Below are 14,231 nucleotides of genomic sequence, written 5' to 3'. Positions count from 1 at the left end.
TCACTGGGCCCCCTGCGAAACTTTGGATTACACCCCCCTCCCCCCCCTTCGCTTTCTGTACAGGTAAACTGAAAACCAGTGTTATTCACTTGGCTAGTGCTCACATGGATGTGTTTTCCCCATGCAGTAAAAAGCAGACAGCAGTGAAGCACTGCAGGCGTTTTCTCTATCAATTACATTACCTTCTGTGATAAAACCTGCATGTTTTCAGACATACAGACGCACATGGTGTGCAGAAGATGCATACAGAAAACCGATACATGAGTGTGCTCCCAGCCTCAGCTTATTACACTCACTCTGTCCATCTCTGATGGAGCAGAACTGGCTCTGCAGATTTCTCCAGCATCACTACTATACGTAGCACTTGGGGAGGGGTAGAGAGGCTGGGGGCTGAGCACTGTACATGAGACTCTGCTGAACACTGAATAGGGACAGTCTACAAATCTTCGCATGATTTTCTATCAGTGGCTGAGCAGATGCAGTCATTAGAACAATTGTGCAGAGAGCAGAAAGGTTTTTTTTTTCTTTCAGTGCCCTTAGTTGTCAGACTCTTAGAAAAGGGAAAATAAACGTATTCCCTCCAGGGGGCCCCCTGCGGCTTCTGGGCCCCCTGAGGCTGCATCTCCTGAAGGGTCTATTGTTACGCCCCTAATGTTCATGCAACACTGGATCGCCAACAAGATAAAATATCTATATAAGGTACAGGTAGAAATCAAATGTTTTCAATAACTTCATAGAAAAATAATGGTGGGTACTATATACCCACCAGCAACGATAACAGAATCATGTATACAACAATGAAAGCAAGTCTACCGCTTTATTAGACCTTTGTCTAATGTAAATACTAAATAAGACAGATCATAGATTGTTTAGTTAATTTATCTTCCGATACTTTTATCATCCCACAGACCGTTTTGTCTCTGGTGAGTGGAATGTTGTCTGCTGACACTTTTATACCCTGACTTGCCGTAGGTCACCAATCCAGTGGACACCCGTGTAGGAACCACTCGCTGGCTATCAGCTTTTATACCCGTTTCTCTCCACATCGGCACCTTTGTCCCAGCCAAAATACAAATACTGTACAGGCATAGTTTTAATTGCAAGTTATCTCTGAGGAAACTGGTCTAGGTTGGAAACAAGTCATAGTTTTCACAAAGGAGTATTATACTATAAACATTTCTTTTTAGTCCATTAGGAAGTGTTTTTTTTTCAGGCCTCACATACCCCTCTGATCTAGTGCTGTGTGTTCCAGGCCTCACACGCCAGTCTGATCTAGGGCTGTGTGTTCCAGGCCTCACACGCCGGTCTGATCTAGGGCTGTGTGTTCCAGGCCTCACACGCCGGTCTGATCTAGGGCTGTGTACTCCAGGCCTCACACGCCGATCTGATCTAGCGCCGTGTGTTCCAGGCCTCACATGCTGGTCTGATCTAGGGTTGCGTGTTCCAGGCCTTACATGCCGGTCTGATCTAGCACTGTGTGTTCCGGGCCTCACACGCCGGTCTGATCTAGTGCTGTGTGTTCCGGGCCTCACACGCCGGTCTGATTTAGCACTGTGTGTTCCGGGCCTCACTCGCCGGTCTGATCTAGGGCTGTGTGTTCCAGGCCTCACACGCCGGTCTGATCTAGGGCTGTATGTTCCAGGCCTCACATGCCAGTCTGATCTAGGTCTGTGTGTTCCAGGCCTCACATGCCAGTCTGATCTAGGGCTGTGTGTTCCAGGCCTCACATGCCGGTCTGATCTAAGGCCATGTGTTCCAGGCCTCACACGCCGGTCTGATCTAGCACTGTGTGTTCCAGGCCTCACACGCTGGTCTGATCTAGCACTGTGTGTTCCAGGCCTCACACGCCGGTCTGATCTAGCGCCGTGTGTTCCAGGCCTCACACGCCGGTCTGATCTAGCATCGTGTGTTCCAGGCCTCACATGCCAGTCTGATCTAGCACTGTGTGTTCCAGGCCTCACATGCCGGTCTGATCTAGCACCGTGTGTTCCAGGCCTCACATGCCAGTCTGATCTAGCACCGTGTGTTCCAGGCCTCACATGCCGTTCTGATCTAGGGCTGTGTGTTCCAGGCCTCACATGCCGTTCTGATCTAGGGCCGTGTGTTCCAGGCCTCACACGCCGGTCTGATCTAGCATCGTGTGTTCCAGGCCTCACATGCCAGTCTGATCTAGCACTGTGTGTTCCAGGCCTCACACGCCGGTCTGATCTAGTGCTGTGTGTTCCGGGCCTCACACGCCGGTCTGATTTAGCACTGTGTGTTCCGGGCCTCACTCGCCGGTCTGATCTAGGGCTGTGTGTTCCAGGCCTCACACGCCGGTCTGATCTAGGGCTGTATGTTCCAGGCCTCACATGCCAGTCTGATCTAGGTCTGTGTGTTCCAGGCCTCACATGCCAGTCTGATCTAGGGCTGTGTGTTCCAGGCCTCACATGCCGGTCTGATCTAAGGCCATGTGTTCCAGGCCTCACACGCCGGTCTGATCTAGCACTGTGTGTTCCAGGCCTCACACGCTGGTCTGATCTAGCACTGTGTGTTCCAGGCCTCACACGCCGGTCTGATCTAGCGCCGTGTGTTCCAGGCCTCACACGCCGGTCTGATCTAGCATCGTGTGTTCCAGGCCTCACATGCCAGTCTGATCTAGCACTGTGTGTTCCAGGCCTCACATGCCGGTCTGATCTAGCACCGTGTGTTCCAGGCCTCACATGCCAGTCTGATCTAGCACCGTGTGTTCCAGGCCTCACATGCCGTTCTGATCTAGGGCTGTGTGTTCCAGGCCTCACATGCCGTTCTGATCTAGGGCCGTGTGTTCCAGGCCTCACACGCCGGTCTGATCTAGCATCGTGTGTTCCAGGCCTCACATGCCAGTCTGATCTAGCACTGTGTGTTCCAGGCCTCACACGCCGGTCTGATCTAGCGCCGTGTGTTCCAGGCCTCACATGCCAGTCTGATCTAGCACTGTGTGTTCCAGGCCTCACATGCCGTTCTGATCTAGCACCGTGTGTTCCAGGCCTCACATGCCAGTCTGATCTAGCACCGTGTGTTCCAGGCCTCACATGCCGTTCTGATCTAGGGCTGTGTGTTCCAGGCCTCACACGCCGGTCTGAACTAGCGCTGTGTGTTCCGGGCCTCACACACTGGTCTGATCTAGCACTGTGTGTTCCAGGCCTCACATGCCGGTCTGATCTAGGGCTGTGTGTTCCAGGCCTCACACGCCGGTCTGAACTAGCGCTGTGTGTTCCGGGCCTCACTCGCCGGTCTGATCTAGGGCTCTGTGTTCCAGGCCCCACATGCCGGTCTGAACTAGCGCTGTGTGTTCCGGGCCTCACTCGCCGGTCTGATCTAGGGCTCTGTGTTCCAGGCCCCACATGCCGGTCTGATCTATGGCCGTGTGTTCCAGGCCTCACACGCCAGTCTGATCTAGCACTTTGTGTTCCAGGCCTCACACGCCGGTCTGAACTAGCGCTGTGTGTTCCGGGCCTCACATGCCAGTCTGACGTGATGAAGTGAAGAAACTCACCAGACGGCCAGAATGCTGAGTCCGGAGGAGTGGCTGCAGTTTGTGCAGATTCGCTCCGACGTATAAAGCTTTTTGATTACCGATCGTAAAAGGAAACGAGGTGTGCTGGGTATAAACATATTTATCATTAATTAGATTTATTCTGCGCTGCACAATGATCCCCAGGCTGTAATGCTGAGGCTGGCAGCACACATCAGACTCATCAACTTTTATAAAAAGCAAGAACGTTCCTGAAGGGGAGATGAAACTATAATGAAAGTTTGCAGAAGGACGAGGAGGCGAGATTGGCGGATGAACAGAGGAGCCAGGCCCAGAACAGGCGTCACTGGATGGGAATGGCAGAGGGGTCTGCGCTGCATTTCTGTGACAATGGATGGGGGTCTACCCCGTAAACAACCCTGCACAATTTTATATTACATTATTTGGGGGGGGGGGGGCAGTTTTTCCCTTTCATCCTCTTTACGCTTAGAGGAATACTGTAGGGGGTCGGTGGAAAATGAGTTGAACTTACCCGGGGCTTCGAATGGTCCCCCGCAGACATTCTGAGCCTGCGCAGCCACTTACCGATGCTCCGGCCCCGCCTCCGGTTCACTTCTGGAATTTCAGACTTTAAGGTCTGAAAACCACTGCACCTGCGCAGCCGCACCCTCCATCCAGCTGATGTCACCAGGAGAGTATAGCAGAAGCCCAGTATGGTCTGTGCCTGCGCAGTACGCTCCTGGTGATGTCAGCGGAAGGGAGGGCGCAGCTGACAGGCGCAGTGGTTTTCCGACTTTAAAGGGGAACTTCAGCCTAAACAAACATACTGTCATTAAGTTACATTAGTTATGTTAATTAGGATGGGTAATATAATCTCTTACCCACACTGTTTTAAAAGAACAGGCAAATGTTTGTGATTCATGAGGGCTGCCATCTTTGTCATGGGGGCAGCCATCTTTTTGGTTGAAAGGAGGTGACAGGGAACATGAGACACAGTTCCAACTATCTTGTTTCCTGATTACCCCTCCCAGCTGCGCACACTAGGCTTCAAATGTCAAGTTCAAAATGTAAAAAAAAAAAAAAAATTGCACCAAAACAGCAGAACGAGAACAACAACATCAGAAATCCCATCATGCTTTGCACAGCATCAGGGGAAAAAAGCCCGGGCAGTTTTCTTCTGTGCAGCTAAAAATGAGGCTTGTATAAGAGAAACAAAGTTCTGATGCTGTGAAACTGTTAAAGAAACAGCAAGCCTTTTCAGTGCTGCTGAGTCGATTTTTAGTCCGGAGGTTCACTTTAAAGTCTGAAATTCCAGAAGTGAACCGGAGGCAGGGCCGGAGCATAGGTGAGTGGCTGCGCGGGCACAGGATGTCTGCGGGGGACCATTAGAAGCCCCGGGTAAGTTCAACTCATTTTCCCCCGACCCCTACAGTATTTCTTTAGAGCAGAGGGACACCAAGAGCCCCAATAGTGTAATTCGTCTTGGGGACAACAAAATAAATGAGAAGTTAAAATTATACTCACAAACCAGGGTTACCAATAGGCAACCACTGTATAGGCAGGTGGGGAGAACAATCCTGACCCCACTCAGGAATAAAAAGTCGCTCTCTGTAGACAGGAAGATAGGGTAACAACCCTCCACCCAGGGTGGACTCAATGTAGTGTACAAGATACAGAGGCGCCAAAAGAATAAAAGGTAATTAAATGAACTTAAAAAACCAACTGGTTAAACAGAGGAGGCAGCGGTGGTCTTACCCCCTCCAAACAGACACAGGCAAGGACTGCGATTCAGACAGTCAACAATTTATTCGGAACTCCAAAAAACAATGCAACGCGTTTCACGGGCCATACATCCCGCTTCCTCAGGCAAAATACAGTAGGAGTCACAGCTGCAGAAAATACACAAACAGACAACCAGAGGCATAAAATCGTCAAAGTGCTGATATGAATACGTAAATTTACATTTTGCATTACATTTTAGTGACAAGTTGTGCGCGGGTTATAAATATTAGTTTCAGACTGATAGTAGTCTCATAGGTATGCTTGACAGCTATAGAATGGGTAGGGGGAATTCCCCCTACCCATTCTATAGCTGTCAAGCATACCTATGAGACTACTATCAGTCTGAAACTAATATTTATAACACGCGCACAACTTGTCACTAAAATGTAATGCAAAATGTAAATTTACGTATTCATATCAGCACTTTGACGATTTTATGCCTCTGGTTGTCTGTTTGTGTATTTTCTGCAGCTGTGACTCCTACTGTATTTTGCCTGAGGAAGCGGGATGTATGGCCCGTGAAACGCGTTGCATTGTTTTTTGGAGTTCCGAATAAATTGTTGACTGTCTGAATCGCAGTCCTTGCCTGTGTCTGTTTGGAGGGGGTAAGACCACCGCTGCCTCCTCTGTTTAACCAGTTGGTTTTTTAAGTTCATTTAATTACCTTTTATTCTTTTGGCGCCTCTGTATCTTGTACACTAGTATTTCTTTAGGCTTTGGTTACAGCCAGTTAGAATCGTACCTTTTTATATAGATTCATCTACAAAACGTGTGGGAAAAATATTTCAAATATCAGCAAAACAGCCAGACAATGTGCTTTGTTTGAAAGGAAATACATATGACAGCCTCCATATCCCTCTTGTTTCGGGTGTGTTTTAACCACTTCAGGACCATACGCTTACACTACCCTATTGAGCAGGCTATTTTTTACAATTTTGGGCTCTTCAGCTGTAATGGCTCACTGCAGAGTCATACCACGCAGCACACAAATGAATCCTCCCCCCTTTTCTGCCCACCAACAGAGCTTTCTGTTGGTGGGCTCTGATCACTCTCCCAATGTTTATTTATTTTTTGTATATTTGTTTATTTTTCATTAATAAATGTAGCTATTTTGTTTTATTTTTTCCTCCCTCCCTTCCCCCGCCAGCCAACCACCGCGATAGGCATCAACCTATGAGCGCTCCTGTGCCTCCCAGGGGACAGCCGAACAACACAGCTGTCCCCGGGACACCGCTGCCATAGATCGCAGCGCTATACAGTGTAAATAGATGACGGTTTCACCGTCTAATAGTCCCTTAGCAGCAATCGCCGCTGGGAGACTGATGACGGAGTCATACAAGCGGATATGCGCGCGAATCGTGCACGCAATCTCCTGCAAAACACGCGGAGCCGCTGTGTTCATGGCGTTGACTGAACGTTACTTGATGATTAAAATTGCTCTAATTTTACATTATTTATACATTATTTAGGGCTCAAACACACTATAAGCACTTTTCTGAGCACAACAAAAAAAACGCTCCCATGCACTTGCATTAAAATCGCTGTTATCGTGTAAAGTTGCGGACACGTAAAAATGTATGCGATCGCATTGTTTTTAATGCAAGTGAATGAGAGCGTTTTTTTAAGAGCTGATCAACAGAAAACGCTCAGAAAAGTGCTTATAGTGTGTCTGAGCCCTTAGTCAGGGTTTGCACATTGTAAAATCTTTCCTCTCCCTGATTTACATTCTGAAATGTATCACAGGTGGTGACATATTTACTGCTGGCAGGGTACATCACTGTGGAATGTTTGTTGTGTGTTCCGAAGTGAACAGAGACAACACCTGGTCTCCCAGAATGCTCTGGGGCAGAAGGCTGCATAGCTAATAGCCTAGGCTAAACATTTCTGGGAGGGCTGGTCTAAACACCAATATCAGAATCAGAATAGATTTTATTCGCCAAGTACAGGATCGTACAAGGAATTGTTGTTGGCACTACAGAGCAGCAAACCTTCATGGACAGGAACATAACTATGATTGACAGCATACATATAATTACACATAGACTTCAGGATTTTAGGAGTACAAAAATACAGTACAAAATACACTGGGCGAATGCCCAAAACAAGCAGTTTTACAGCATCCACTATGCAATATGCGACGCAGCCCCGGTAGCAGTTAGCGTGTCACAGGGATGGCGAAGAGGGACGCTGAGTTGAGGGCCTGGACAGCTTGGGGGAAGAAAGAGTCCCTGTGTCTGGAGGTCTTGGTGGAGATAGATCTGAGGCGGCGCCCCAGTGGGAGAAGATTGAGGTAGCGATTGCCAGGGTAGGAGTGATCTTTTGCAATCCTGGTTGCTCTGGACAGCAGCCTGGAGTGGTGCAGGAGCTCTAGGGGTGGCAGGGAGGTGCCGATGATCCTCTCTGCAGATTTGATAACTCTCTGTAGAGAGTACATATGAAATGCTTTTTGATGCTGAAACCAGAAAAATTACCAGAAAAGTACAGTAGGTATCCTGAATATTTACTGCATTGTACTGTATGTCACCACAGGGCCTCTTTAGCAGCGTGCCTGTGCAGTGAGTGCGGTCTGGGGCCATAGACTCCCTTCTGTGCGGGCCGAGCGGTTCCCATGCTCCCAGCGTTCCCTCCGTGACATCTCCAGGCCGCTCTTTGGTCTTTGCGCTGAAGATCTGGATATATTTTGGAGGATCTCGCCTTTATTCACTTGTTAATTAGCTGGCTCCTGCCCCGTAATGAGGCGCGTGTGGCGGCGGCGGCGGCGGATTAACATTCAGCCGCTGCGACTCGCTGTTTACGCTTCCAGATGTTTTGCTTTTATCTCCGCGCTCGCTCTGACAGCTCCGGCTAAATGATAAATCACTCGTATTATGGCCCGACGCACACCCAAACTGAGATGTGGCAAAGTTTCCAAAGCGCTCCAAGGATGAGCACCTGCCGAGCGGGTCAATAATCCGATCGCTGGGGGGGTACACGACAAACGTGTTGCGGGGTCCATGTCTATTATTACATGTGTCGTTATGGGGAGGGGGGGGGGGGGTAATCACTGTTTTTTTGTGAGTGTGGTTAAAGAAAACCTGCAGCAAAAATAAACTCATGAGATAATAAATGGTATGTGTTGTACAGCTAAGAAATAGAACGTTAGCAGCAAAGAAAGGAGTCTCATATTGTTTCCAGTGCAGAAAGAGTTAAAGGATACCCGAAGTGACCTGTGACATGATGAGATAGACATGGGTATATACAGTGCCGAGCACACTAATAACTATGCTGTGTTCCTTTGCATCGTTCTCTGCCTGAAAGAGTTACATATCAGGTATGTAAGTGGCTGACTCAGTCCTGACTCAGACAGGAAGTGACTACAGTGTGACCCTCACTGATAAGAAATTCCAACTATAAAACACTTTCCTAGCAGAAAATGGCTTCTGAGAGCAGGAAAGAGGTAAAAAAAAGGGGGATTTTTTATCAGTGAGGGTCACACTGTACTCACTTCCTGTCTGAGTCAGGACTGAGTCAGCCGCTTACATACCTGATATTTAACTCTTTCAGGCAGAGAAAGAAAAAAAAAGGAACACAGCATAGTTATTTATGTGCTAGGCACTGTACATACCCATCTATCTCATCATGTCACACGTCACTTCGGGTATCCTTTAAGAAAATTCAGTTATCTAGACCTTCTCTGAACTCTTTGGCCCACTGCGGCCAATACAGTCCTGTTTTTTGAAGCACTTAGACATCAAAGAAACAGCGAGAGGCAGCTTGAGATAAGGTTTTAGTTCAGGGAAGTTTGAAAGGGTCATTAGCTCTGCTCTTTTTTTATATAGTTTAAAATACAGAGTGTGGTTTGTAAACTGAAAATATTAGAGAATGATGCAATGTTATAAAAGTTATATCTGAAAATAAAAATAGGAGACCCTTTTTTTGCCGCTAATGTTCAATTAATTATCTGCACTGCACATACAGTTTATTTTAGCATAAGGTTTATGGGAGGTTTTTTTGCTTCACCGTCACTTTAACCTTCTCTATGCTGAAAGGAGAGTCACTGACTAGAATTCACAGCTGGACTTTTAAAAAGAGTTTCTCCAAACTTTTTTTTTCCCATAAAGGGAACTTCGAAGGGGGTCGTTCAGTGAGTGCAGCAATGCCAGGATACAGTAGGAGAGCGAGCTCTGGCCATCCCAGGCTCTGTATTAATCACAGCCGTGTCCCCTGCGGACACAGACATCATGTGCGATGACTGCCGCCGCTCCGCTCTCGTTACAAAGTGCCACGCAGCAGAAATGAAGACAATTCGTCACCGGCCATGTGACATCTCCGCGGTGCAGCTAGCAGCAGATCCGCGCAGGGCACTTCCACAATCAATAACAGCAGAAAATGGACATTCAAATCAACGTCGCGCTAAATATCGACTGGCCTTTCTGCTACAACAGCAGCCGCTCGCAGGACATCCATCACTCCTCGCGCTGCAGCGGCTGGGCTTGCGTTAAAGTCATGTACCAGGCGTTTAATCATACATCGTTATGTAGCCATGATTGTTCAGTACGTATGCAGGCTGCACATCCTGCTGTGTGATCGTGACTATGCTTCACTGCTCCGCTCACGCTCTGAGTAAAGGTGCCCGTACATCAAACGATTGTGAGCAGATTGACCAAGAGACAGATCCAGAGCCAGATTTAAGCGAAGGCCACATAGGCCATGGCCTAGGGCACCACAGGATCAAGGGCGGGTTGGCAGCAGGCTATATTGGAGGAAATGGGGTGTGTTACTTGGCTACCTATACTGGACGGAGGGGGTCATCGGGCTATCTATAAGGAATGGGGTAGGGTCATCTGGCTTTTTATACTAAAGGGAAGGGGGGAGTGGTCATCAGGCGACCTATACTAAAAGGGAAGGGGAGAGTGGTCATCAGGCGACCTATACTAGAAGGGAAGGGGGGAGTGGTCATCAGGCGACCTATACTAAAAGGGAAGGGGGGGTCATCAGGCTTTCTATACTGGAGGTCGGGGGGGGGGGGGTCATCTTTCTGCCTATACTAGAGGGAAGGATTAATGGGCTACCTATACTGGGGGAGGGGGAAGGTCATCTGGCTACCTATACTGGAGGGGGGCTGCTGACAGTGGCCTTGGGCGGTAAAGAGTATAAATCCGGCACTGGACAGATCTGTTTCCTGCCCATACATTGTTGGACTATTCACAATCAATCTCATGATAAAATCGATCCAGAATCCACCTTGTGGCGCTGCATCCACTACCTTGCTGGGCCCGACGCTGCCCCCCAATACACAAGGTATCCTCCCAGTGCACTATACATTACCTGTCCACGTCTGCCGCTGCCTCTGGGCACTGTTCTTTGTCCACACACACACGCCCCAAGTGGTTGCCAGAGTAACATGACCTTTATCTCCCCTCCCACATTCCTGCTCCTCACTGATTGGCTGAGGGCAGTTCAGTGTGACAGGCTGGGAAGGGAAATACACCTCCCCCTCTGCAGAAGCTGCTGAAATACAATCTAAGTTGTGCTCACGTGTGATTACAAAGCAAGCTAGATATGACAGTGCACTTTTTTTTTTAGGTAGGGAGGGAGGGTAAGGGAGGAAATTACACACTACCATACAACTCCCCTAACCCCTGGATCCCTTCGCTCCCTTTTCTGCCCATCAGCTCTCCCGTTACGCTGTTGTGTCCTCTCAAATCTGCCGTCATCTCCACTGCTATGGCGCTGACCCGGAAGTACTTTCAGGTTGCTTCCAAGTCAGCAACATAGCAGTGAAGATGCCGACAGATACGGGGGACGCAACGGGAGAGCTGACGGGCAGAAAAGGCAGCAGAGGGATCCAGGGGTAGGCGAGTTGTGCGTTGCTTCTTTTCTTTCCCCAGATCTAAAAATGCCAGTACAGGAGTACTTTAACCACTTTACCCCCGCGCGTACGTATTTCTCCGCCCCTTTTTCCATCCTTTAAAAACCAGGGACGGAGAAACACGTACTTTCCGCGTTCCCGACGCTGCCCGCGCTCCCGCTCGTAAACACGCCGCCCGCCGCTAGTAAACACGCCGCCGCCCGCTCGCCCAGAGATCAATGAACGGGAAAATCCATTCCCGTTCGTTGATCTAAGCCCCGCAATGATCAGCTGCTCTCCTATGGGCAGCGCGATCATTGTGAGAAAAAACTCACGTGTCCAGCCTCCTTATACTTCCTCCAAGCTTCCGGAAGGAAGCTTGGAGGTCGCATTAAAACAAAAAGTTACTGTGGCCATCTTGTGGCCAAATAGTAAACTACACCCTACACATTTTTCACATACAAATAAATGACTTTTACACATAAAATTAACTCATTACCTCCCACACTCCCTATTTTTTTTTTTTTTTTGTAATTAAAAAAAAATTAAAAAATTTACAATTAAAAAAAATACATAAATAGTTACCTTAGGGACTGAACTTTTTAAATATTTATGTCAAGAGGGTATAACACTGTTACTTTATAAACTATGGGCTTGTAATTAGGGATGGACGCAAAACTGAAAAAAATGCACCTTTATTTCCAAATAAAATATTGGCGCCAAACATTGTGATAGGGACATAATTTAAATGGTTTTATAACCGGGACAAAAGGGCAAATACGTTTCATGGGTTTTAATTACAGTAGCATGCATTATTTAAAAACTATAATGGCCGAAAACTGAAAAATAATTATTTTTTTCCCCACATTTTTCCTATTTTCCCATTAAAACACATTTAGAAAAAAATAATTCTTGGCATAATGTCCCACCTAAAGAAAGCCTAATTGGTGGCGGAAAAAACAAGATATAGTTCATTTCATTGCGATAAGTAATGATAAAGTTATAGATGAATGAATGGAAGGAGCGCTGAAAGGTGAAAATTGCTCTGGTGCTCAGGGGGTAAAACCCCTCAGTGGTGAAGTGGTTAAAGGGAGGGTCCGAGGTAATTAAAAAACAAAAATCTACTTCCTCCAGCCCCTGGCAGCCGTCCTGTGCCCTTGTCGCAGCTCCACTCCCCGCCGGTGGCCCTGGGTCCCCTCTGGTGCAGATGCCAACTTCGCCAGTTCGGCATCTACTGCGTCTGCGCAAAAGCCAATTGCGGTCGCACTGATGTCATCTGGAGTGTTTAAAGAGAACTGCTGCACCTGCGCAGTACACTCCAGATGACATTAGTGTGAGCGGCTCTCACGCAGGTGCAGTAGATGCCAACCTGGCGAGGTTGCACTGGAGGGGACCCCGGGCCCCTAGCTGGGATCAGAGCTGCGGTGAGGGCACAGGATGGCTGCCAGGGGCTGGAGGAAGCCCCGGGCAAGTAGATTTTTGTTTTTTAAAAACCTTGAATCTGGCCTTTAAGAAAGAAACTGCATGTAAGGAATCATTCTAGTGAATAGGACTTAAATTCTCCCTTTTTCCCCCTTTCCAGAAAACAGAACATACATAAAACCTCCCATCATGTACTGAAGACGGATTGGAGGTTTGTCGGATCGATCAGCGTCTGAGAGATGGACGTCTCTTCAGCCTTTGATGCCTTCAGTACGAATAAAACGATTGCAAATCGGCGCATGGAATGCAACGGACATTTACGGACTGTTCTGGCAGCTGCTACATCATCAACAGCCCCGTCATTCTGAGGACGCAGAGAGCAACATGGCCCCTCCTCCTCCTCCCTCAACCCCCCGATAACTTAGACCCTAGACCCCAAAATAGAGAGAATGGCATTTTCAAGCACATCTGTAATTACCTTCTTGTTTCCACCTGGATTTTAAATTTTCCTCCCCGATGGAAATGATTTTGTGATTTGCAACGGCAGTGAACCAAACTCGCCCAGGTTCTGAGCAGCGCCCTCTAGTGGCTGGAGGTGGGAAAGCCGCCACTGAACTTGCATAATTCCTGTTTAAATGATTCTGCTTTGTTTACCAGAGCGCTCAGCCGCTACTTGTGACATTTTCAGAACAGACTCGTGTACATTTTTTAAAGAAAAGAAAATTAAGATACTGTACAGTGGTTACTTTCATTGGACGACCGCCGGGGAGCGAGCATGAAGCCCCTCCCACAACGTCACCGAGGGGTTCAGGACGCCTCTTCCTCGCCTTTTCACGGGAACGAACGTACGGTAGAGCGTTAGGTCACTGAGCATTTGGAGTAACGGTTTCCCTGTTGTACTATATTAAGTTAAAGTCTAAGTTTGTTAAAATGTTCTTGCTAAGATGCAGTATTAAAAAGATTTTTTTTCTGTTTGACTTTTGAAATGAGTTTCTCTTCAGTTGGGCAGCGTGTGGACTGATTACATACAGTCATTTTACTTTTCATGTGCTCATGTTTTTTAGGCTGCTTTCACAGTAAGACGTTACAGGCGCACGCAGCCCACCGCACAGCAATGAAAAATCGATGTGCTGTTTAGTGCCCACGTTGCGTTACATTGTAAGGCAGCACGTCAAGTTAAAGTGCTGCATGCTGTTTGCACATGCTCAGTAATGTTGGAGGAGGAGGTCTCCCCTCCTCCTCTGCGGCCAGCCACATGGCTAATTAATATTCACTGCACGGTGTGACGTGCAATGTTTACTTCCTGGAGCGTCGCCCTGTGCAGCTATTGGCTGGCAGGACCACGTGATGCGGATCACGTGGTCTCCGCATCCATAGCACAGAAAAGGTGCACCAAGAGCTGCATAACGCAGCTTTAGGTAGCGTCCTCCTCCAACACCACCAGGCGTTGCGTTAGGGGCACGTTATGCGACCATAACGTCCCCTAAAACGCAACGTCCTGGTGGGAAAGCAGCCTTAAAGTACAACTGAAGTGAGTGGGATATGGCGGCTGCCATATTTATTTCCTGTTAAACAATACCAGTTGCCTGGCAGTCCTGTTCATCCTTTGGTAAGTAGTGCCTAAATCACACACCTGAAACAAGCAATACAGTTAATGTAGTCAGACTTCAGTCAGAGCACCTGATCTACTGCATGCTTGTT

At 48.0% G+C, this 14,231-nt stretch overlaps 1 protein-coding gene across 5 annotated transcripts in view; it reads left to right on the top strand.

Moving 5' to 3' along the window:
• Positions 1-13,507, top strand: part of DACH2 (dachshund family transcription factor 2) — a 535,913-nt gene extending 522,406 nt beyond the window's left edge. For all 5 annotated transcript variants that reach the window (XM_068250013.1, XM_068250015.1, XM_068250012.1 and 2 more), the window contains one exon: positions 12,691-13,507. In XM_068250013.1, coding sequence (XP_068106114.1) covers positions 12,691-12,728 — 38 coding nt within the window. In that variant the 3' untranslated portion in view covers positions 12,729-13,507. The remainder of the gene's footprint in view (positions 1-12,690) is intronic.
• The last annotated feature ends 724 nt before the right edge of the window (positions 13,508-14,231 follow it).

The sequence above is a fragment of the Hyperolius riggenbachi genome, chromosome 8 (genome assembly GCF_040937935.1).
Source record: "Hyperolius riggenbachi isolate aHypRig1 chromosome 8, aHypRig1.pri, whole genome shotgun sequence".
Lineage (NCBI taxonomy): Eukaryota > Metazoa > Chordata > Amphibia > Anura > Hyperoliidae > Hyperolius > Hyperolius riggenbachi.
The sequence above is the reverse complement of the archived record's forward strand: the minus strand, read 5'-3'. Positions and strand labels throughout refer to the sequence as shown.